General features: G+C 33.6%; 3 protein-coding genes across 3 annotated transcripts; all 3 read right to left on the bottom strand.

Annotated features, from left to right (window-relative positions):
• Positions 1 to 565: 565 nt before the first annotated feature.
• Positions 566 to 2,111, bottom strand: LOC143622939 (F-box protein At2g02240-like). Its single transcript, XM_077093951.1, has 4 exons — positions 1,703 to 2,111; positions 1,402 to 1,494; positions 1,189 to 1,304; positions 566 to 1,070 (listed from the first exon to the last, which is right to left on the bottom strand). The coding sequence occupies exons 1-4, from the start codon at positions 1,928 to 1,930 to the stop codon at positions 671 to 673; spliced, it is 837 nt and encodes a 278-aa protein (XP_076950066.1). The 5' UTR covers positions 1,931 to 2,111; the 3' UTR covers positions 566 to 670.
• A 524-nt stretch (positions 2,112 to 2,635) lies between these two features.
• Positions 2,636 to 4,258, bottom strand: LOC143622938 (receptor-like protein kinase ANXUR2). Its single transcript, XM_077093950.1, has 3 exons — positions 3,245 to 4,258; positions 2,958 to 3,107; positions 2,636 to 2,818 (listed from the first exon to the last, which is right to left on the bottom strand). Exons 1-3 carry the CDS (start codon positions 4,097 to 4,099, stop codon positions 2,651 to 2,653), a joined length of 1,173 nt encoding a protein of 390 aa, XP_076950065.1. The 5' UTR covers positions 4,100 to 4,258; the 3' UTR covers positions 2,636 to 2,650.
• A 628-nt stretch (positions 4,259 to 4,886) lies between these two features.
• Positions 4,887 to 23,715, bottom strand: LOC143622940 (uncharacterized). Its single transcript, XM_077093952.1, has 5 exons — positions 23,342 to 23,715; positions 22,760 to 22,863; positions 22,536 to 22,654; positions 22,367 to 22,442; positions 4,887 to 5,049 (listed from the first exon to the last, which is right to left on the bottom strand). Exons 1-5 carry the CDS (start codon positions 23,616 to 23,618, stop codon positions 5,044 to 5,046), a joined length of 582 nt encoding a protein of 193 aa, XP_076950067.1. The 5' UTR covers positions 23,619 to 23,715; the 3' UTR covers positions 4,887 to 5,043.
• Between the last annotated feature and the right edge of the window lie 2,109 nt (positions 23,716 to 25,824).

Genomic DNA, 25,824 nt, shown 5'->3' with positions numbered 1-25,824 from the left:
CACTTTGTTTGTCTTTCTTTATTGACTTTCATGTATAATTTATGGGTTAAAGGAATAAACTAGCTGTTACAGTAACCATCTAATTTATTTCAGCAGAAGATTATATATATGTGGTTTTACACACTTCGGGCGGTTTATAACCCATTAGGGCCGTTTTACTGTAGCGAGTATTCTAAGTTGACTCTTTTGACTCGTTAGAGACAAAATATAATCCAATTCTACTGCCTATGGGAAAAATATGCATGTGGCCACTGTAAATGGATGACTTGTACAGATTCTAAGTTAGAAGGTATGTTTTTTATTGTTTTGATTTGATTTTGCTTCATTGCATTATGCAACTACATGGTCTGTGGTTTTAAGTTTTAACTAACTAGTCAAATTTATCCTGAGAGAAACGTACACTGATCAGGAAGGTTTTTGAAAAGTTGAGTTTTAAAATAATACTAGGAAGAAGCAATCACCCTAAACAGATGAAGAATTGGAAAAGCTTGTCCACTAGATAGATAAAACAAATATGTATATCAAATAGTAACAAGCATTAAAATCATGGTAATTAAATTATGAAAAAATACAATATTTTCCGAACCCACATCAGGTTTGAGAAAGTAACTTACATGAGTGGTACCAAATGAATATTACATAGCATGATCAAAGTTTTTTTTCAAACACTTCAAATGGGTCGAAATTCAATGCCATATACAGTAAGACCAGACATGGTTCCTTCATAGCATCTTAATTTCAAACTCATAGGAACATGATGATCATTGTTACCTGACGTGAATTCCCACACGATAACTTCCATCAATCCATCTTCTCTGTTCCTGGGAACCCTTTCGTTACCATGTAAATTTACTACTCTCGGAGATCTAAAATAAATAAACTTAGACTCCTTGTTTTTCCTAAGGAGTAAATCCCGCACCCTCACCGGACAATCCAAACCAGGACATTGTTGTGATAGCTTGAATACAAGATAGCATGCATAATTTGTATCTGCCGACAGCTTTTGAGTTTCGATCTTGCATTTAATCCGAAGTACTTGGTGTGATAAGAGCTCAACCGCTTCTACAAATCTACATTTATGATTAATTGTATGTGAGTGAGTAATGAGTTTATTAGAAAATGGGTAAGCCTAAGACTTAAACTAATAATGACTCTGAACGAGTTCGTCAGTTAGCTCAAAATCCGAACCTGGATTCGGAAAGAGATTTCCAATCGAAACGATTCACGTCAGAAGTGTCATATAAAACCATCTTTGCTGGAAGCATGTGGCATTTCTTACCGTCCGCTTTGCTTAGAGAGAGTAACTGTCCAACAGCAGAGTTAACAAGTATATCATTACCAAACAATTAGAGATATTCCTGTTTTTCTATACATCTACCATCTTTTTTCAAAATAAATTACCTCTGCGCCATTTTCTACTTCTGTTATTTCTTCATAATCAACTGACACTTGCTCCACTGAATCTGATATTGATTTCAAGACTCTTCCTGCTCCCTGCGTAAAAAATTTTTTGAAACCGTGTTATCATATACACTAAACTATATTCCTTGTATCTATACACAATTGAATATATAGAAAAGAGTATGTATGTGTTAATTGTTTTCTGTATCTTTCTTAACTTACATACTTTGAAAAATGATTTTTTTTTTATCTATTCCGTTAAGTATTAAGTAAAGAATTAGGAAGAGGAATGAAATTGTACTTTCGAAGTTGCATCATTAACGGCTAGAAAATGTACGCCTTCAACATAGATTGCACCACTTCCACAATAGTATTGTGACAAGCTCTCAAGCAGAACCTCAAACTCAACATCTTTCTTGTTAGGTACGAATCGACACAATTCTATCATCATCCACTCTTCGTTTCCATGTGTTGCAAAATAGGCATGTAAGGTTTTTCCCTTCATTTTGTACTTGAGGTTCACATACATGAGTTTACTTGAACATTGTCTTGGATCACAAAATTTGAAGACAAAGTGAGCCCCATAAATCACATTTGGAGTTAAAAAGTGAGTTTTAATCTTGATTTGAATATTTTAGATGTGAAATATCCATCATCTTGACCACCTTTTGAAATCGGCACATATAAGATTTTTATCGAAATTATTAACTCAGCCATGCCACATAACTAGTAACTACTTCCATTTTTCACTTTATTGTTTCTTTTATCCTAACGATAAACAAAAATTGGACAAACGTTTGGATATAATTAAGATAACGTACATTAATTAGCGCATATACATAATATATATCGTATTATGCCTGCGTAATTCACATTTTTCATTTTTTTCCTAGCATACATTTCTTCTTGTACATAATATTTCAAAATAATAAATACATCCAATAATGAAATATCTATGAAACCATATTACACGACTCCAAAACTCATTCTCATTAGAGTCATTATATCGTTTAACTTTAAATTTCATTTTGACATTAAGTAACACTCAATTTAAGTTTTCCCATAGATTAAGTATCTATTTTATAATATAATTTATCCGGGATCAACAGGAAACATGCCTTTTCGACAGGTAACCAATTAGTATGCTTAGCTAAACATGCCCATAAGCTAGCCAAACTGCCGTGCAGGCTAATTAAAGTCAAACCCGTAAATTTTATGTTTGGTTTGTTTCGATGTAAAACTTACATCCCTATATTATTTTGCATGAGGATTCAACGCAATTGCAATAGGGAGAAAGGTACATGTACCTCGAATTTTGAAACGGTATCCGCTTGTTATGTAGTATGTTGTTTTCGTATGAGAACATTGTGGCTGACACCATTTCATGTCTTTCTTCATTGCTGCTTAGTGAGAACAACTGTTTCACAAAACAAATGATATACAATGTTTGTAAATTAATCACTTTGGAAACGCTCCACTAAAAGATTCATACAACTTAAAAGAAGTGAAAGAAAAAAGATATAAAACTGAGACATGAGAATGATATGATAAATTACCACTTTGCCCTTTTGAAGGAGGATTCCATTGGAGAATGTTTCGTGGAGATCTTTGTTGCTCATGTTAGAGTATTTTTGTGGGCTTTTTGACATATGGATTAGTTCTTTGTAGTCTCTAGGCAGTTTGGTCTCCCATATTTCAATATCTTCCTGTATGTTATTAAATAGTCAACATTATTATATCCAATGGATTTCTAACACAGTTTTGTTTTCCGTCTTGATATCTTTTGATTCGCTATTTCTTTAACGAATACTCTAGTTTGCTATGTAAAACAATGAAAACTTACTTGGAAATTTAATGCTTCCTTTAGTTTTGCTACCACCTTACTGGCTGTCGGTCGCTTCTCTCTCTCGTCATGTAAGCACTCATATGCAATACATTGGTAAGCAGCTAGCGATTCTGGCACGATCATATGCTTTATATCTTCAAACACCAATTCATCAAGTTTTTCTTCTTCATAGTGACACTTAACCAAATCTACAAGAGCCCTATGTTCACTGATCATATATTCATTCTTATGGTAATCATAAAGCACGGCGATTCTTCCACACATAATCTCAAATAAAACCACTCCAAGTGAATATATATCGGATTCTCTCGTTAAGAAACCCTGTTTACGGTACAGTGGGTCAATGTAGCCAAAAGTTCCGCAAGCTTCATCAAACTCAAAGTCCATTTCGTCATCAATTGCTGTTATTATGGACAACCCAAAATCTGAAATTTTTGCCTTCCAATCATCGGTTAGTAGAATGTTGGTGGATTTTATATCTCTGTGTATCATGGCAGCTTGTGTTGAACCACCTCCATGGAGGAAATCCAACCCCGTTGCAACATCAATGCCTATCTGAAGGCGTTCTGTCCACGTAAGACTAGGGTTGTTCAAATGCCTATCTAAACTTCCCATAGAGGCATACTCAAAGACAGAGATACTCTCATCCTTTTCATTACAGTATCCTACAAAAGAAATAATATTCTCATGCTTATACTCAAAAAGAATTTCAACTTCAGTCAGAAATTCTTGCTCTCCCTGCCCATGCCGCTTGTCAAGTCGCTTTACAGCAATGGGGGTAGGTTCTTTATCATGTATAATTACTCCTTTGTATACGCTCCCAAATCCTCCCCTCCCAACTATAGTTTCCATACTGAAGTTTCGTGTGGCCAATCTTATGTCTTCAAATGATATTCGGAGGCCGTCCTCGTGAGTTTCCTGTTGTTAATCAAGAGGCAATCAGTTTGAGGACTATTCAAAAGTAAATCAACTTATATTAGTAGTAGTGTTAGAAAATGCATGATGTTGTTAAAAAAAAGTACTTATATTTAAATATCCATTTCATTACCCCATATGAAACAGATTACAGTTTATAAATAAGTATGTTACTACTATACATGAGCACCTCAATATAGATATCTCCTTATTAACTTTAGAGGTCTAACATATTTTAGGTTCGAATTAGGTAGAAATGATATAAAATCAATCATTATGCATTTAGCCATTTAGGTTATACACACTTGTACAATTGCACGGGCCTAATTTAGAAAACATGCAAGCGAGCAAGCAAGCAAACAAACAAACATAATAATTGATGTTTTGTGATCTAAATGGGCTATTGTATGAGTAAGCCCAAGACCCATTTGGAGTTGTACGTAGTTGAGAACAAATTGGGTGCAATCCTTTATTAGTTTATTCGTTCTATAGTGGTATTTGTAATCATCCATGCATCCATGTGCTCCATGAGCAAAATGAGTGTGATTCCATATTGATGTTGGACTTGGTATTCTTGTTGGTGACCCAACAGGTAAACTTTTATTACTTTTGTTGATTAAGATGTCTATTTACGTGATTTTCTTTTTTATTTTTGTTGGCGTCATCCTTGTACCCAATATATAATCAAGCATAATGATACAGAATATATCACCCAACTCTAAAATAAGTAATAATTCAAAGATCCATACACCATCATGTTCATAGCATTACAACAACATAGTCTTAATTTACCACCACAACAATATAAGTGGGTTACAATCATACACTTACATAAATAACATAATCAACACCATACTTATTATACTTCATTTGATCAGAAGTTACGCCTTCTGCGGACAATGAAAACAGGACATTAAATAATTAAATACCTTTTAACCAGGCCTAGACATATGCTGCCAACAACCAGGAGAGATCAATATTCATTTGCTCTACAGCTTCAACCAATATTTTCTATGGATTTTCCCTTAAAACCAAGTATTCTGCTTTTATCTATATAATTGTTCAAGTGATAATCAAGAGCATGAGATGTTATAGAAGAAAAAATGGGCCGGTTCATATGAAATAATGACGATCCAGAAACATGATTAACCTTGAGTGAGTTGTCGGTGAAGCCTTTGTCATGCGATTGGACGCCGGTGCGTTTAAACGAATCCTAGGGTCGTTTCCTCTTAGGTGACACCCCGGAGAGTGATGAGGGATCCATTAGGTTTCATATTATTAGATCCCAGTTCCCGTAGCAATTTCCCGTGACCAATAAAAACCTGAGCCATCACAAGTTGGATTCCTTGCCTAGGTAACCTTGTCTCGTATTTGTACTCTTTAAAATCTTATATTCGTTGATTTATTTTTCTAGCTTAATTTAGTTTAATTAATCATTAGTTTTAAATTAAATATATAAAAATCCTAAGAATAATTTTTTTATCAATTATTAATTTAATTAGCTTTTAATTCTAGTTTCTTCGCCAATTCAATAAGTGTCTCTGTGGTTTGATACTCCGACTTCCCTTAGTTATACTACACCCGATAAGTACACTTGCATGTTGTTAGTGGTTTGATTTATATTTATCTAGGTTTTTATTACAGGTGTGTTTAGTACAGTTTTTATTAAAAATTCGTAGACTACTTAACCACTGCGCTCCTCAGGTTGACTTTCTTCGTTCCAACTCTTAGCTTGCAGGCCAATTTTAGAAATGAGCTAGAAACTTTAAACGGCCCCCAAATTAATTCGGTTTCTCGTCACAGGTAAATCTATTGATGCTTCTCATAGCAAGTACGATTAGTTTTCAATTATTTTGTTCATTGCATTCTGAATTTATCTTTAGGGCTTTGTCATATGTTTGATGATTAACTTGCATTTGTGTTTGTTTTAATTCACTCTTACAGTAACCTGGGTTGTGTATTGTGTATAACCGAAAAAATTAATCCGGTTTTGGTTTAGGTTTGTTTATCTTAATTTGAATTTAGGCGCCCACAAATCCAGTAATTTGTATAAAAGGCTGATTGTTGAATATTTGATAAGCAAGCAAGGAATGAAGCCAAATCAGAAAACTCAAAGCTTAAATTCGCAACACTTAATAATTTATGTATCCATGGTTTTATTAATACCAGACATTTAAAATTAATCACTGGACTTTAAATCCCCGTAAAGTTTCTCATACGGGTCGAAATTCGATGCCATATACAATAAGACCGGACATGGTTCCTTCATAACATCTCAATTTCAAACTCATAGGAATATGATCATCAACGGCTTTGTTACTTGAATTGAGTTCCCACACAATAACTTCCATCAATCCGTCTTCTCTCTTTTCGGGAACCCTTTCATTACCGTGAAAGTTTATCACTCTTGGGGATCTGAAGTAAAGAAACTTAAACTCTTTGTTTTTCCTAAGGAGTACATCCCGCACTTTCACCGGACACTGCAAACCATGGCATTTTTGTGATAGCTCGAATATAAGATAACATGCATAATTTGTATTTGGAGATAACTTTTGGGTGTCGATCTTGCATTTGATCCGAAATACTTGGTGTGATAAAAGCTCAGCCATTTCTATAAATCTGCATTTATGATAAGTTGTATGTTAAAAAAATTTGTGAAAAATGTTCCTTTCCTGTCCTGTGCTTTATTAGAAAAATAGTATGCATAGTTTCTGAAACTAAGTTGGCTCAAAATTCAAACCTGGGTCCAAGCTCAGCAAGAGATTTCCAATTGTAACACTTCAAATCTGAAGACTCGTATAATACCGTCTTTGCTTGAAGCGTGTGACAGTTCTTTTCATTCTCTTTGGTTAGGGAGGATGACTGTTCATAAAAGTTACCGGACAATAAGAGAGATTTCATTTTTTCTATGTGTATAATTATGTTTATTTTCCAAAATTACCTTTTCACCAACTACTTCTGGCACTTGGATTATTTCTTCATAATCAACTGACACTTGTTGCATTGAACCCGAGTTTGATTCCAAGACTCTTTCTACTCCTGTTAGTTTCTCATCTACTTCTGGTCTCACCTGTGTAAAAGCAAATGTAAGACTATTATAAACTCATTGATGTCTTCATAAGTCGTACAGAATTACATAGTGAGTTCATCTTTGTCTATGGGTTGCATGAAACCTAGTGTGGAAGAGCTCAACCCAATAGTGTTAATGAGCTAGACCTATTTAGGTTAGGTTCACTTGCTTCCTCCTTAACCAAAGATATCACTATACATATTACTTCCTCCGTCCCATTAAAAGTGTTCATATTTTATTTTTTATTTGTCTCATTACAAATGTTCAGTTTCAAAATTTATTAGTCAATTTCCAAGTTTACCCTTAAACACACATAACTTACATTAATAAACAATATTAATGGACCCAATTTTCAAGGGCATTATTGTCATTTTGTAAGCAAAAAAAGTAATCATCAATCTACCTTACATTTTGTGTTTTTCAAACTATGACACTTTTAATAAGACGGAGGGAGTACTTTATATATGTGTGCGTGAATGTGATTGATAATTTTTAAATTTTTTCCTTCTTAAAATTATATATTTTGAGATAGTACCTTCAAAGTTGCAACATTGATGGCTTTAAACTGGATGCCTTCAACGTAGATTGCACCACTTCCACAATAGTACTGTGACAAGCTCTCAAGTAGAACCTCAAAATCAACATCTTTCCTGTGAGGTATGAATCGGCACAATTCTATCATCATCCACTCACCGTTTCCGGATGTTGCAAAATATGCATGCAGGGTTTTCTTCCCCATTTGGTACTTGAGGTTGACATACATTAGTTTACTTGATAATTTTCTTGGCTCTCAAAATTTGAAGACAAGATAAGCCCCATAAATCACATCTGGAGTTAAAAATTGAGTTTTAATCTTGATTCGAATCTTTAAATTTGAAGTATCTGTCATCTTCACCACTCTTTGAAATCTGCACATTTAAGATTTAGAGTAAATCATTCACACCAACTATTCTCATGTCGACATGTCACATAAACATGTTCATTTATCAACTGTATGTACGTACCTTGATTTTTTAATAGCTCTCCACTTACATAATCTTTGGTTTTCATATGAAAACATTGTCGCGGATACCATTTCCTTTATTTTTCTGTTACTACTTGACAAGCACTGTTACATAGAACCGAACAAATTAAAGAAATGATATCTTCAGTAATTGTGTATATGGTTCTTTTTTTAGGGAGAAATGAGAATGATGAGTAATTACCACTTTGCCTTCTGGAAGGAGGATTCCTTTGGAGAACATGTCGTAGAGATCTTTGTTGCGTATGTTAGTGTATTTCTCGGGGGTTTGTATTATCTGGGTTATTTCTTTGTAGTGTCTAGGCAGTTTGCCCTCCCATATTTCATAATCCTCCTATAAATAATAATAAATTAAACGAAAAAAACAAATCCAACAATAAATGGAATAAGAACACCCGTAGTGGCAACGTTGCCACCAACGTTGAGGACGAAAACGAGGGGGTACACCGCCCCCCCCCCCCCCCCGGCGTTATATGAAATTGATTTTTGGCTGCGTTGTATACAAAACGCGGGGGTTGGCACACAAATCAAAAAAATAGCCGTAGGGTGGGTGGGTCTTGGAGCCGGTTTATGTTATTGTTATGGTGGTGGTGGGTGAGTTACAGATCGGAGAAGAAAGAGAAAAATGGTGGTGGTGGTGGTGGGTGGTAACGGGATCGCCGGTTAAATGCCAGTCGCCGGAGTTAGGTGGCCGGCGAATTGAAGAAGACGAGATGAGGAGTGGTGTATTATATATTTTTATTTTAATTTATAACCCACACCATTTTGTTATTGTAATTTTAAACCCACAGTATATTTTTTATTGCAATTTTAACCCCACACCATTTATAGGTAAATAAGTTTCAAAATCTCCATATTGGTAAACACTTTTTACCCAAACCCCTTTGGTAAAAAAAACTTGGTTTATGCTTATGTTTATGTTACTAATATCATAACTATATCAAATATTCATCGTAAAAATAATAATAATATTAGATTACTACATCCGTTTAATGTATTTTTTAATTTTAATGTAGTTTTTGAATTATATATTTAATTATTTAAATGAATTATTATTTAAAAAAACAAATAAAATTAATAATGAATGGGCGCCACGTGGCGCATAAACCCTGGTAGTGGAGAGTTATGACTACAGCCTGTTTTTGTACAAAACCATAACTCTGACTGGGCGCCACGTGACGCATAACCCCTAGTAGTGGAGCTTTATGACTATTTGTTTTTAATGAATATTCTAGTTCTTTTATAAGGAAACAATATATATATAGTACTCATGTGTATGTAAAACAATAAAAACTACTTGGAATTCCAGTGCTTTCTTGAGTTGTAACACCACCTCACTTGCCGTGGGCCGTTTCGCTCTCTTATCATGTAAGCACTGATACGCAATCCTTTGGTAAGTGGTTATTGAATTTTCCACGATGTTATCCTTTATTCCCTTAAACACCAACTCATCAACTTTTCCTTCTTCATAGTGAGATGTAACCAATCTGGTAAGAAACCTACGTTCATCCTGATAGTCATTTATAAGGGCCAATCTTCCGCACATTATCTCAGACAGAACCACACCAAGTGAATATATATCCGATTCTCTTGTTAGTAAACCTGTCATTGGGTACGCTGGGTCAATGTAGCCTAATGTGCCGCAAGCATTAGTGACCAAAAAGTCATATTCATTAAATTGTTGAGTTGTTGTGGAAAACCCAAAATCCGTAATTAATCACCATTTAGTAGAATGTTGGTGGATTTTATATCTTATGTATCACAGGAGGAGCCTTTGTCAAACCACCCCCATGAAGGAAATCCAGCCCCATTGCAACATCAATGCTGATTTTAAGTCGTTTTGTCCAGGTAAGATTAGGATTGTTCACATGCCTATCCAGACTTCCGTTACTCAAAAATACTTATCCTCTCATTATTTTCGTCACAGTAGCCTATGAGAGAAATAATATTCTCGTGCTTATACAGTTTCAAGCTCTGTCAGAAATTCCTGTCCTCCTTGCTGGAAGCTTATATGATTCCGCTTTGCAGCAATGGGAGTAGGTTCATTATCAAGTAAAATTTCTCCTCTGTACCATATCCTCCCTTCCCAATTTCATTTTCAATACTGAAGCCTCGTGTGGCCCCTTTCACATCTTCAATTGATAATCGGAGCTTGTCATCCCCAATTTCCTATTAATCACAGACATTAAGTTTGTGGATCAATCACAAGTAAATTGAACTTGTTAACTAAAACTTCATTATGTTATCATTTCTAGTAGTTCCCAATTGTTGCCCCGACACTATTAATATTTGGGAAAAAAAGAACTAAAACGTGCGCATAGATAAAACAATAAACAGTAATGCTAGCTATCAGAAACTACAAGTTTGTAATATTTAAATGCAAAATGGTGTTTGAATTGGGCACAAGCATGTAAGCATGTTAGTGGATGTAGAATCATTTTTATAGCGGAAATAATTATGAACACTGAAAACTAGCAATGAAACTACAACACACGTAACAGAGGAAATCAGAGTAAATTGTAATACACATGACACTCCAATACCTGAAGGTATAATTTATCTAGTTTGTTGATGACGTCGTTCATTGATGGGCGTTGAGCCTGCTTTTCTGACAAACATTGATACCCAATTTCACAAAATGTATGTAAAGGATCTTCATCGGGTCCTTTATTTGGTGTGCGGTTTTTTTCATACAATTCTTCCTTTAACTTTGGATCTACCAATTTTTTTTAATGTTCTTCTCTCGAAGTGTTGTCGCACAATGGGTGCAAGACCCTTTTCATTTTCTTTGGTGTAAACCGAATCATGAGCCAATCTCCCTGTCAATATCTCAAACAACACCACCCCAAAAGAGTAAACATCTGATTCTTTTTTCAAATGTCCAGTTCTCTCATATTCTGGATCCCAGTACACCTTTGTGCCTACAACGTTGTTCGTTATGATAGTGCTCTTCGTCTGATTAAGTGGGTGCAATTTGGACAGTCCAAAGTCGGCAATCTTCGCCTTCCAGTTCTCACCCAACAGAATATTGGCACTTTTTATGTCGCGGTGGATAATCGTTTCTTTGTTCTCAGTGGGGGTGTGTAAGTAATCCAACCCACGTGCAATATCAATGCATATCTTTATGCGCTGCGCCCATGTAAAAGTAATCATCTTTGCTTTGCTACTTAAATAACTATCAAGACTTCCTTTAGAAACATACTCATAGACGAGGATCATATGAGGACGTTTATAACAAAAGCCTAGAAGAGACTGTTGGGATGGACACATCTACTAAGTGTGTCAACTTCTGTAAAGATAGTCTCTTCTAGGCTTTTGTTCTCCTTGTGTGTCTTCTCTAATGAAGATTTTTTTTATAGCTACAATGCTGCGTCTCCTACGCAGTTTCGAATCGTTGTTATCTTTCATTTCGGAGAAATCATAATGTTCAAGTTCTGATTTGTACACTGCACCATACCCGCCGGACCCAATCTGATAATTCACGGAAAAATTCTCGGTGGCCTTCTTTATAGCATAATAGCCAATCCTCAAGTGTTCCAAATTTTTACCCTGCAACCATGGGCGGATCTACGGTAGTAACGGGTGGTTCCGCGGAACCACCCGAGTTTCGAAATTATAGTGTATTTATATATAGAAAATAATAAAGGAACCACCTTATAAATTATACAGGAACCATCTTAAAAACATATAAAGTGCATGCTCGGCTGGTAGTTTGTGGGTTTTGTAACCCGGAGGTCGCAAGTTCTATTCCCGTTTTTAACAGTTTTTTTTTTTTTTTTACTAAGTTACCCTAAGTCCCTAACTGATGTTAGCCTGTTAGGGTTTTTTATAACATAACCAAAGCAGCTCAGCAGCTGCAGCGCCTCTGTCCACCACTCCACCCTCAGCTCAGCCACTCCGGCACACCGCCTCCGCCTCTGATTGAATCAGTCACACGTAAACGATAAACCGAACTGGTTTCAAACCCCTGAACCAATCCTTGCCCCCATAAAAATCAATTCCAACAAAAACCGATATTGACCAAACTAAACCCGGTTGTCCACACCGTCGTCCGTCGCTGCAGACTGGTGTCCTTTGCCTGCTCACTAGTCACTGCTCCTTGTAGGTATTTTTTTGCTTCTTGTATGATTCATTTTATTTAATCCATTCGAAATGATAATTGATTATTGAAAGTAGTTTGCTTTGTGAAAATCTTTTTGAAAGAGAGTGTTGTATTCTAGTTATCCGATTCATATTGATCCAACCCAGTCCTTCTTATGACGATTCCCGAATCCAGGGATGCCCTCCACCTGTTCGACGATTTGTCTGAGTGAAAATTTGTTTTGATATTTGTAACTTTATTTTTTATTTATTTCACTAAATAAACTTATGTGAATAACTTTATTTTTTTTATTTATTTCAAATAAACCCAGTCCTTGTAACTTATGTTAACTCTGAAAATTTGTTTTGATATTTGTAACTTTATTTTTTTTATTTATTCGAAATGATTATTGAAAGTAGTTTGCTTTGTGATTAATGATAACCATCTGCATTCACCAACACTAAATAAACTTATGTGAATAAAACAAATAAAGCTCAATCAAACAACACACATTGGCAGTTACAATAAAGCCTTAATGATTATTGGTTTTAATTTGTTAGTTTGTTAGTTTTTGTTAGTTTCTTAGTTTTAAATTTGTTAGTTTGAAATTGTTGATTGTAGGTATTTTGAATATGAAGAGATATTATCAAAGTGAACCATCGAACCTTGGATCATCATCTTCAAGTAGTAAACCATTAAAAATAAATTTGGATGATCTACCATGGGATCCTTCCGAAAGGCAACCAATTTCATCTTATCACCCAAGTCAAAAAGATGAAATTAGACGGGCATATCTACTTAGAGGTCCATGTCAACCAACCGTGCATGATTGTCCTCTAACAAATTTTAGTGGTAAATTAAGACGCTTTAATGAGGAATGGTACACTAGTGAATTTGGAAATTGGTTGGAATATAGTGTCAAAGCGGATAAAGTGTATTGTTTGCATTGTTACTTGTTTAAGGAAAGTGGACAAAATGATGCATTTCTAAGTGAAGGATTGCGATGTTGGAATAGGTGTCGGGAGAAATTTAGCAATCATGTTGGAAAAATCAATAATTTCAACACGGTTCTCGACATGCAAATTCAAGAGCTTGGAAGCCGCTTTAATGAGGTAACCACTAAATTGCTTACTAATATGAGTTCTTTGAGCCCGTCTTGTAATTTTAGTGCCTTTAGTAAAGTAAAATAATTTATTTTATCGTATTTTTATTATGTAATGAACTTTTCCCGAACCATCGAACCGACCCGAACCTCAAACCGACCCGGAATTTTATATACCCGACTCGGTGAAATTGAAACATATAAAAGTAGTGAACCACCCAAAAAAAATTCCTGGATCCGCCACTGCCTGCAACATTATATGTTAGATGAAAACTAGAGTTTGCAGCCCACAGAGACTAGTAATTATGGATGCAACTTAACCAAAAAAAATTTATGAAGTCAGTACCGTGTTCATTCCTATCCAGAAATAAGTTAACATAAAACATTCAAATTTAAGTTAATCTACTAGTTTTTTTAACACTAGCCTCCCCTTTTACATTCACTTGATACCACAATCTACTAGTTTTTTTTTAACACTAGCCTCCCCTGTATGTATGTATGTATGCATGCATGCATGCATGCATGCATGTATAGGGTAGGGTAAGGTTAACGTCAAAAACAATAGTTTCGTGAGAACCATAAGAATAGATCTTGACCTTTGGATCTAGTATCCAGTGGTTGAGAATTGAGATTAGTAGTTTCTAAAAATTGTATAGTTTCCTATTTACATGATATAGGATCTTATTTTAGTAATGTGCTTGATTTTAAAGCATTCTCACATTTCTTACAAAACAATTGTTTTTTTTTAATCATTTTGTGTGTGTGTGTAGAGAGAGAGGATGGTTCAGACGAAAAGTCATTTTAAAACGAGAATAGCGAGAAGTCAATTTAGACCATTGATCATGTGTAAATCATTGACATACAATAGAAATGACAAAATTGTAATAATTAACCCATATTATAACATGTTTTTAAGACAAAAGGGTATTTATGTCTTTTGAATGTATCCTTAATTAAATCAAAGAAAAGCGTCCATTTTTATTCTCAAATCATGTCTTAAAATAGTTATTTAATATACTTCTATTTTTATGCTCAATCATCGCTTAATATACTTATTTAATTAATACATTCCTACAATTGACTACACAAATTTTGTGGTTGATTCTTACTGTTTGTTTTTTTTTTCTTATAGTAACATTGGTTCAATATTTCCTCCGGTATACATACACAACCATTAGTAGACAATTTAATATATATTATGTTATGTATAGGATGTGTAGTACTTATATGTAAATTATGCATTGTTTTTGTATATGTAATGATATGTTATGTTATGTGTAGGTCATGTAGTATATATTATGCTATTAGGCTCTATAGTATTTATTATGCTATGTGTAGTATATCTTAAGTTATGTGTCGGTTATGTAGTATATGTTACGTTATGTGTAGGTAAAGTTGTGTAGTATATATATGCATATACATCATGTTATGTGTAGGTGTTTATCCGTCAATTGTCTATTATGTGTATTTATCTGCAAATTGAGTATATATATTATTATGTGTAGGTTGTGTATGTGTTAAGTTGAGTAATATTATGTTATGACATATAGGCTTTAGGGATCTGCAAATCATTATTGCATTTCTATCGGAATGGAAATTGCCACCATAAATATTTTTTAAAATAACCATTAAAACACACACACGGCTAGAATCTGAATACCTACATCTAGATTTAAACATTCTACACAAGGTCATAGAATACAATAATGTTATCAGTTATAACAGAAAAGTCATGGTAAATATTGGCAAATTCTAAGAATTATTATTGGGGATAAATGACTAAATAATAAAATTAATGCTATGGCAAGTTGACAACTTTGAAGTGGGTACAAACGAACTGAATGAAAAATTGATTTGGCATTGGTATATGTAAATTTCTCTAAATAATAGTTACTTTCCAAAAATATGAAATTAAGTCGTACTAATATACCCCCATGTAATAAAAAAAACTTGTGATTGGTTATAATGATTTCTCACAGTTCTCGCATTAAGATGATTTCTCGTGTGAACTTAAGCTTATATATATATATATACTGGCTTTAGAAACTCGAGTATTACACGGTATAAATTAATGTATAAATTACAATGAATAATTTAATACAAAAAAAATATAATTAAGTCTCTTTATATTATGTAAAAAAAATGTATTACAAATATAGTCGTTTTATACCATCAAAAAAATTTGAATTTTAAATCAAGAATGAGTTGTTCTACTATCGGTATACAATAATAAAGCAATGACACTGGAAGCAGCATTTAAAACAATGAGACCTTTCGATGTGAAAGATTTAGCAAAAGTCTTTCACAAAAATGTTATACGTTTCATACCCGGCCATAGACAAAAAAGACACGAGATTTTCCTTTTTAAACAGTTTTCAAGTTGTCCTTATAAACACATTGTTATTCAACTATCACAATAGTCTTATAATGAATATAAAAAATGAAAGATTTGTCTATGATTTTTAAGACTAAATATTTGTTTAAAAATAAAAAAAAGTTTATTATAGCTTTCTTCAATATAAAGACGTCTCAAAAAAATTAAATGTTAATGTAATTTTTAAGCATAAACTCTTTTATATATGCATTTCAATCTTAAAGAAAATATATTTATGACACATAATTATTATATTAATATTTTTTTATATTAAGTATGTTTAGAATATAATTTATTGCATTAATAATTTAATCAATAGAGATTAATACTATATTTAGAAATAAGATATTTTTTCTTTTCCATCAATAGAAAGTGATTTTTGAAGGAATTTGATAGTGAGAATCAACCTCAAAATGACATGTGTCATAATTATTTTCTTTTATTAGTATAGGTAGAGGTAGATATATATATATATATATATCTATATATATATATAAAGAGAGAGAGAGAGAGTAAGGTTATAATAAGAAGTATATTTTTTTAAAAAGTGTAGAAAGTGTGTTTTCACCATTAAATCTAATAAAACGCAACATATTACTTCTTACATTTCTTAGACACACTCCACTTCTTACTTTAAGCAGTGTTTTAAAAACCGGTTAAACATGATTTCGCACAACAAACTGGTATTTTGAGTCCGGTATTTTTGGTCGGTTTGCTAAAATATCGTACCAGCGGTTTTTGTCTAAAATACCGGTTTTTTTTGAAAAACCGGTTTTATATCCGAGAAATTACTAATATTTATGGTCCATATTTTTTTAAAATTACTTTAAACCCAACAATTAACATTTAAACGTGTAAACTTTATGACTATTTTTTTAAAAAAATTGAGTGCTTTTATATTATTTTTTAATATCTATTAACTTTTGGATTATATTTTTGTTATGGAATCATTTACTTTTAGGTTACTTTTGAATTGAAGTTACATTTATAGGAAATTATAAGGTAATTTATTCAACCGGTTGAACATTCCGTATAACCCGGTTCAACCGGTTGTACCGTTTTTTAGCAAAATCCGGTACAAGTAAAATATCGGTTTTTAAAACATTGATTTTAAGTACTCCCACATAAAGGATCCAATACAATAATCCCTAATCGTACATTACGTACGCGACTCGCATCCCCGTCGATTTCAAATAACACGCGGTGGCAATATTGTAATATTCATCAAATCGTTGCTCCCATCGATTTCGTCCACCTTCAATATGACCGTTCAACAATCCGTCACCATCCAACGATCCTGTCCACCGTCCACCATCTAATGATTCCGTCCACCGTACACCATCTTCCTCTGTCACGACCTGTTGATAAAATTGACCAATTGAAATTGAAATTGTTGAACTAATTGACCAATTAAACTTTGAAATTGGTCCAATTAATCATCAATTTGAAGTTTCAATTGATCAATTTTGAGTTTTGAGAGATGGGTTTTAACTGAACGTTTAAAGTTTTAAGCGCCATTTGCAGAAACCCAGTTGCAGACGTTCCATATTTTGTTCATATGATCGAATCAATGATCAAATTAACGGTAACTGACGATTGTTTGATGATTATGAGATTATATGAAGTGATTTCAGTGTTCAATTTCATGTTTACAAGTGTTTAATATTTTTTTATTTGGTTAGTTTTAGAAGTTCTGAACACCCAGAACTTCTTAGAACTTCTAAACTTTATCAGAACTTCTAAACTTTTTTGACTCATAACTTCTTAGAACTTCTAAACTTTATCAAAACTTTTAAACATTTTTTAACAACCTGAACTTCTTAGAACGTATTAGAACGTTTAAAGATGTTCATTGTTTTTTGAACACGCAGAACTTCATTGAACGTATTAGAACGTTTAAAGATGCTTTTTTTGGTCAGAACGTTTAAACATAATATTTTGAACCCTAATCAGAGCTCGATTGAGTGCGTTATTTCTGCAATTCCATAATCGATTGATGATTCTAAAGCCTCTCACACATCAATTCCATCGATTAAATCATCAATTTTGGTGCTTATTTTGGTCAGAACGTTTAAACTTTGAGCAGAACGTTTAAACATGAACCCTAATCATAGCTCAATTAAGTGTGTTAATTTGTATTTTCTAATCGATTGATGATTCTAAAGCCACTTACACATCAATTTGATTGATTAAATCATCAATTTTTAATCAATTTGAAGATTTTTAATGTTCATGGGCGTTCTATTTCAATTTTGGTTTTTGACTTTAGAGATTTCATACTTTAAGCTGTGATTAGAGTTTATAAATTGGATTAGATTGAGCGACAAGTTCCAAATTTGGATCAGAGTTGATTTGTAATCGACGAATTTTGATCACGAACTGGCTGTTGGGTTATTTACGAAATTGCCACCGCGCGTTTTTTAATCAAACGCTCTGGAATGTCGCGTACCTAATGTATGATAAGTCATTATTGTACGTTAACCCACCCATATATATATATATATATATATATATATATATATATATATATATATATATATGGTAAGGATCCTAAGAGAACCCTTTAAAAATTGAGAACTTTGATAAATGTTTTGGACCACTATAAAAACCTCTAAAAATTTATTAAAAAAAACAAAAATTGTTAAAAAGTAAAAAACCAAAGTTCTTATACTTCATTCCGGTTTCATAAAAAAATCGTATTATACACATGTGTATAATTTCATTTAATCTTTAATTACGTAATGTACACATGTGTACATTATCATTTACCTTAAATTGTACATATATGTATAATTTAGCTAAACCGAGATGGTTTTTTTATGAAACCGGGATGATAAATAAGAATTTTTTTTTTTTTTACTTTTTTTATTTGCGTTTTTTTTGTTTTATGATATTTTTTATTTTGGATTTTTTGTGGTTCAAAATAGTTTTTAAAGTTCTCAATTTTTAAAATAGTTCTCACATGGTCTCAATCCTATATATATATAATATGATATTTTTTTAACAAAACTAGAATAGTTGGGTTTATACATAAAAATGAAAGATTTAAACGTAACAAGTAAATAATCTAGGAACTTTAGAAAGAAATCAGTGTAAGCCTAATATTTTTTTCAATTTTAGCTAGGATTTAAAACTCTCAAAAGGAATAGAGCACATATTTTCTTTTAGAATAGCGACTTTGTTAACCTCTTGGGCTAGCTCAAGTGGCCAGCCAAATGATAGGTAAGAGCTTGATGCTGGTTGGCCTCTCAAGTTCGAATCTTGATGGCGACACGAGTTTTCTATTAGAGTGTCCCTTCACAGAGACCTTGCTCTTGTGGGCGGACAACTCCTGTCAAGTGGCAGGGGGCTCGAAATTTTCTCATGGAACGCCTAGCCAAACTTGGATGTCAAGTGTGGGCCCGGTTAAGACAACATAGTCTTGGCCCGAGTGGGGCGATTAGGGCTCTCTCCGAGAACTGTGGTTAATTATTCAACCACTATGAAAGTCACCGTTAAAAAAAAAAGAATAGCGACTTTGTTTTAGTTATGCTACAGATACACAAATGCTATTGAGCCAAATGCCCACTGGTTTTTGAAATTAATGTGCCAAAACTTTTATGTAAAAGAATTTAATTACCTTCCAATGGTTGAGTGAAGTACCTTGAGCCGAGTGTTCCTGTAATACAAGTTGCAACAACAGGAAACCAATTAAGATCATGAGTAGTCATAACTCTCCACTTCCAGGCGTTATGCGCCATGTGGCGCTTATGGCTTTTTACAAAAAACAAGTGTAGTCATAACTCTCCATAACTTTGTTTATTTGTTTTTTTTTTTAATTCTTAAAGGTAAAAAAGTAACGCTTCTTTTTCGATTTTGGTGCAATTATCGCGTTTTGTGTATAACTTGCAAAAAAAAAACCCATAACTTTGAGGGGGGCGATGTTTCCCAGAGTTATGAGCCATAAAGCTGCCCCATAACTCTCCACTATGAATAATGAATATTTAAAAAATGTATTAATGAGTTAAAACAAAACAGGGGAAATAATGGCCTTACAGAGGTTTTGCGTGCCAGCTGATGAATCAATGCTTGCTCAAGTGCAAAGATAACCTGATCTATAGTTGGGCGTTGTCCTCGTTTCTCGTTTAAGCAGTAATATGCTGCATCCGAGAATATCTTTAGTGATTGCGAGTCCATTTGCTTCTGTAGACCGGGATGGATGACTTCATTGAGTTTTCCACTTTCATAATTGGATTTGGCCGATGTAGCTAATAACACCTCGTTGTTGTCTGGGATGCATGCTTTCTTCCCGGACATGACCTCAAAAAACACCACACCCAAGGAGTAAAGATCCGACTTATTGGTCACACTTCCAGATGTTACATATTCTGGGTCCATATACCCAGGCATTCCACATGGAGTGTCAAGGACAAGACCATGCCTTCGATCTACTGGCTGCGTAATAGAAAGCTCAAAACCAGAGAGTTTTGGTTCCCACTCGTCACCTAATAAAATATTAGAGCTTTTGATATTACGATGAATCACGCTAAAACTGCGTCCCTCGTCATAGTGGATGTAACTGAGCGCACGTGCAATTCCAAGACAGATCTGCAATCTTTGAGTCCATCCAAGTGTTGGGTCACTAAGGTGTCGGTCAAGACTTCCCCTGGCCTCGAACTCAGTTATGATGATCTTCTCATCATTCTCGTCACAGGCCCCAACAAGCGAGACCAGATTTTGATGCTTGAGACAAGAGAGCATCATAATCTCCGTCTCAAACTCTTTGGTTCGTTGCCCAAAGCTACGATCCAACCTCCGTGCAACAATTTCAATCAGTTTTCCGGAGATTGAGAGTTGCCCCTTGTAGATCTTGCGAGTTAATCCTCCTTGTCTGATGAGATTTTCATGAGCAAAATTTTTGGTAGCCTCTTTTATGTCTTCGAGTGGAATATTTAGGTAATCAAGCTTTTGATCTAAAGAAGACATGATGTTTCTATACCAAGTCAGAGAGATGGGGGCAAGAAATGAATGAATGTGAAGGATCAGTGAATGAGTTGTATGTTGCCGCCTCAATAGATGTTTGTATATATATAGCCAGCACTTGGACTATGTGTAGTGGAAGGACTATAAAATAGGCCGACTTGTGCCGTGTAACGTTCAGTCAACAAATTGTTTTGTTTTAAGGGTGTAATGGTGTTATAGCCCCGCGTATATATATATACATACCACACACATAATAAATTAATAATCATTAATTTTTCTTTCTTCTTCATTCGCAACCATCCTTAACCCTAGCCAGGTTACAATCAAGTAATATAATATCGATTATATGTGAACAAATTTTATAAAGTTTTTAGTAGACTTCTTATTTATTGATTGGTCATAGTTTATTAGCCAGGTTGCAATAAAATAATTAAACATCATAACCGAGGAACATGGTGACCAAATTTTTATAGAGTTTTTAGTAGACTTCTTATTTAATGATTGGTCAATGTCCATACTATATGATCAGCCAGGTTGCAATCAAGTAATATAATACTCCGTATCAATTAGATGTGAACAGCTGGTAAAAAAAGGAAAAGAAAAAAGATAGACGTGAACAAATTTTATAAAGTTTTTAGAGCATTTTTCAGACTATAATAAATAATGATTCATCCTATTTTCATATGTTAATCAAACATGACAATGAAATAGTAATAATCAATTTCATTCTCCTATCCATTCTATTCCATCGTCTATTTTATTCCATCTCCTTCCATCTTCATTCCATTATCCCATATCACATATCAAACATATACAGTTTATAAATAAGTATGTTACTACTATACATGAGCACCCTCAACATAGATATCTCCTGATTAACTTTAGAGGTTAACAAATTTTAGGTTCGAATTAGGTAGAAATGATATAAATCAATAACTATGCATTTAGCCATTTAGGTTATACACACTTGTACAGTTGCACGGACCTAATTTAGAAAACATGCAAGCGAGCAAAGAAACAAACAAAAATAATAACTGATGTTTTGTGATCTATATGGGCTATTGTATGAGATAAGCCCAAGACCCATTTGGAGTTGTACGTAGTTGAGAACTGATTTGTTCTCAGTTAAAAATTGGGTCCAATCCCTTATTAGTTTCTACGTTCTAGTATGCTCTTCAAGTTTATTTAATCGAGTTGATATGATAAATCTAAAGCTTGGATTTAATCTTATATAGGGGAAATGGATAATAGTGGTATTTGTAATCATCCATACATCCATGTGCTCCATGAGCAAAATGAGTGATTCCATGTAAACTTTTATTACTTTTGTTGATTAAGATGTCTATTTACGTGATTTTCTTTTGTTTTTTAATCCTCGTACCCAATATATAATCAAACATCATGATACAAAAGATATATATCACCAACTTAAGTAATAATTCAAAGATCCATACATCATCATGCTCATAGCATTATAATAACATAGTCTTAATTTACCACCACAACAATATAAGTGGGTTACAATCATACACTTATATAAATAACACAATCAACACCATACTTAATTATACTTTTATTGGATCAGAAATTACGCCTTCTGCGGACGAACAACGAGAACAGGACATTTGGCATGATGCGCACAGTAGTCGCTAATGCTTCCAAGTACAGCCCTGTAAATATATTCATTACAGTGGTAATGATTTTTGTTTATTTGAATATATTTTATATATGAGGTTTTAAATAAAAATTAAATATCTAAATACCTTTTAATCTGGCCTAGACCTCTGCTGCCAACAACCAGGAGATCAATATCCATTTGCTCTACAGCTTCAACAAGTATTTCTTTTGGATTTCCTCTTAAAACCAAATATTCGGCTTTTATCTGTTTAAGTGTTCAAGTGATATATAAATCAAGAACATGAGATGTTATAGAAGAAAAAATTGGTCGATTCGTATGAAATAATGACGATCGAGAAAAATGATTAACCTTATGTTGGTCGCATAATTCTGAAGCACGCGCAAGGATTTTAGCAGCACTTTCTTCCTCGGCTTTCACCACGGAGTCCCTCATCCCAGATGTTGCAAATAAAACTGCATTCATCGCAAATAAGCAGATAAACAGTTTTAATAGTCAATCTCAAACGTTGATTATCAAGTTAGCGAATCTAGCACCGCTATCAAACAGTGAGTCAAACCATTAGTAACGTGACCATTGCAAACCAAACCATTAGAAATTAAACCAACCCAACCAAATAGCTACCAACATATTGGATCTTTTGTCCATTCGATAACCGTACAAAACCCTTAGGAAACCATTCGCTGCAATTTGAAAATTTTGAAGCTTTAATAATAAAATATAAAAGGATACATAGTAAAAAATTCTATATCCCGGTTTGGCTTTTTATTTCTCATCTTGTAATGGTAAACCAAACCATTGGGACGGTTTGAAATTTTCTTGGCTAACTGACCAAAAAAAGAAATAATCATGAATTGACTATGAAACCAAACCGATGACTAATTTGAGCGGTTTCAAGCTGAACTATGAACACCCTAAAACATCACCACTTACCGGGACCAACGGGGAGAGCAGTGTAAGTCGGTTGAAAGGGCGGTTGGACATGAACCACAGTGATGGCAAAAGGGGACTCCTTATCAGCATCATAGTGCCCAAAGAGGTGGCCAAGAGCCCATTCGAGAGCATAAAAACTCCCATCACTCTCATCCACGGCTATCCATATCTTCATTGCGGCCTTCTGCTCCGCGGTATCCTCCCCATCACCCATGGTTTTCACATCTCTCTCGGTTGCTTGCACCGCAGTCTCAACACTTCCGTTTGTTGCCTCCATATCACCTTTGTAATCTTTGTTTCAGTGGTGGAAGAAATGAAAGAGGTTTATGTGTATTTATAGTGAATTTTTGGCCTCCTTAGGTTTATGTAAAGTTTTAAAAGTAATAATTATTTATTAAATGTTAAAAATAATGTTGTGTACAAGATTAATTTGTTAGCTTATTCTGTCACGTATGCATGAAAGAAATTAAGCAAACATTTTTTCTTATCTACACTAAAAGAATGGTATGGACAAATAACCCCTTTATATCATCTAAGCTTTTAGTAGATTTATTAAAGTTGACACGTACACTAAATGTGGCGATGAGCATTGGACATTTTTTGAACCACGTCAACATACCTAACCAAAATTTCAATTATAATATAAAAGTTGAGATGAAAGGCTTCCATCTAACTCTATAGTCTATACACAAACCAACGCGGAAGAAAGTTTGGCGTAAGAAAGCTCAGGTTCGAGCTCAGTTAGACAGTTACTGAGCTCGATCTTATAGTTGACTCTAAGGCTTCCATCTAATTCGAGTTTTTATCAAATGACAAGGTTAATCATGAATAATCAGACTTCTTTACACCCTTGTTTTGATAACCTTATGAAACTATTCTATTAATAATGTGTTTAAGTTCTAGTTCCTGCTCATACTATTAAACCTTTCTAGTAGACTTTGATTATTTTATTCTGAAAGTTGACTTAACGGTAAATTTATGTTTTAATGTAAAAAACAAAAACTAAAAAAAAAATAAAACAAAATACATAATATAAGTTAGGAAATAACAATAATTAATGCAGTTTAGAGATTAGAAAGTTAGCATTCGGTCCAATTCAACTTATTGATCAAAAGGCGTCCACTTTATATCCAAGCTTTTGATCATTGGCTATCTTTTATTGGCATAAATCGCATGAAAACTGACACCTTATTCTAGTACATTCGTTACATAAACGCAAATTATACTAAAAATTGCAAGAGTAACAAGTCTAGAAATTGTGATCGGACCAGAAATAGATCATGATCGGACCACAAATAGATCATGTACATGGATGGCTCAATTTTTTTGCACTAAAGCAGATTTTTTAATCCGGATTCTTTTCGTTAAAATTATATTTTATGCTTATAACACGTTTAGATGTCTTTATTTATATATATCGGTTGTGAATATCTATCGCATAGGGGTGTCAATCATTCTGGGTTGATGGCTTGAGTCAATCAATCCTAACCTGTACATACTTAAATCGTGTAACCCGAGCATGACCAATTTAATTCATTTATCTAAACGTGTTAAAAGTTGACAGATTGGTCATTAGTGGATAGTAATCAAGTTGTAAACGAAATAATCACGTAAATACTTGCAGTTGGACGGGTCATGTATATGCAAAAAATGGTGCCTGCTTTATCTAATTAACGAGGTTGTGTCTGGGGTTAATCACTCTATATATTTCCCCCGTATAAATTTTGGGAGGTGTTATTTTAATCAAGTTATATAACTATTGCGATATAATATATTATAACACGATATATTTCTAAGTTATGTTTTGCACTTTAACCGTGAAATTTATAATATAATCTAGGTAAATTTCCGAGTTATGTATGTATCTTCTTGGATTATATTACATTTTTTTTAACTATTAAATGTAACCTTAGAAAATTTTTGAGCTACAATTGGTATTTTAGGCTTTTAGCCATATAACCTAGGGATGAGATTGGTACCGTACATGTACCCGTATCTATACATGTACTCGAAAGTACCTGTACCTAAAATCAGTAAATCTAATCTGGGTACCCATACCCGTACCCAATTTTATGGTGCGGGTACATGTACTGATACGGGTACGGGTACTTTCGGGTACGGTACTCGCTTGGTACCACTTTGTTTTTTTTTAAATTCCAACTAAACTTGGTATAGTACCTGTATAGTACCGACAAACAATTTTTTATAATACCACAGCCAAAGGTCCAAAACCGTATTAACACCGACAAACAATTCTTTATAATACCACAACCAAAACCGTATTAACACAACCAAAACATAATACTAAAACTAAAAATGAAATCTTACTATACTATTAAAGCAATACAAAATATTCATATGATCTTCAACTAGCATGTTCACGTATGCTTCCAAGTCATCCGGTTTCCATATATAAAATTGCCACATAATTCACTAATTAATGTTTTCAATAATCAAAACCTTACTAATTAATGTTTTCTATA

Source organism: Bidens hawaiensis, unplaced genomic scaffold, assembly GCF_021521415.1.
Source record: "Bidens hawaiensis isolate Kalapana, Puna unplaced genomic scaffold, B.hawaiensis_p1.1 tig00003244_1, whole genome shotgun sequence".
Classification (NCBI taxonomy): Eukaryota; Viridiplantae; Streptophyta; class Magnoliopsida; order Asterales; family Asteraceae; genus Bidens; species Bidens hawaiensis.
This window is presented reverse-complemented; position numbering and strand designations above follow the sequence as displayed.

Coding starts and splice junctions, on each gene's coding strand:
- LOC143622939 (XM_077093951.1), bottom strand. CDS start 1,930: ATGTATGTGAACCTCAAGTACAAAATGAAGGGAAAAACCTTACATGCC. Junction 1,495..1,702: donor TTAATGATGCAACTTCGAAA/GTACAATTTCAT, acceptor TTTTTTACGCAG/GGAGCAGGAAGAGTCTTGAA. Junction 1,071..1,188: donor AAATCTCTTTCCGAATCCAG/GTTCGGATTTTG, acceptor TCATAAATGTAG/ATTTGTAGAAGCGGTTGAGC.
- LOC143622938 (XM_077093950.1), bottom strand. CDS start 4,099: ATGGAAACTATAGTTGGGAGGGGAGGATTTGGGAGCGTATACAAAGGA. Junction 3,108..3,244: donor AGGAAGCATTAAATTTCCAA/GTAAGTTTTCAT, acceptor AATAACATACAG/GAAGATATTGAAATATGGGA. Junction 2,819..2,957: donor TCCTTCAAAAGGGCAAAGTG/GTAATTTATCAT, acceptor TTTGTGAAACAG/TTGTTCTCACTAAGCAGCAA.
- LOC143622940 (XM_077093952.1), bottom strand. CDS start 23,618: ATGGAGGCAACAAACGGAAGTGTTGAGACTGCGGTGCAAGCAACCGAG. Junction 22,864..23,341: donor TGCTCTCCCCGTTGGTCCCG/GTAAGTGGTGAT, acceptor CGATGAATGCAG/TTTTATTTGCAACATCTGGG. Junction 22,655..22,759: donor AATTATGCGACCAACATAAG/GTTAATCATTTT, acceptor ACACTTAAACAG/ATAAAAGCCGAATATTTGGT.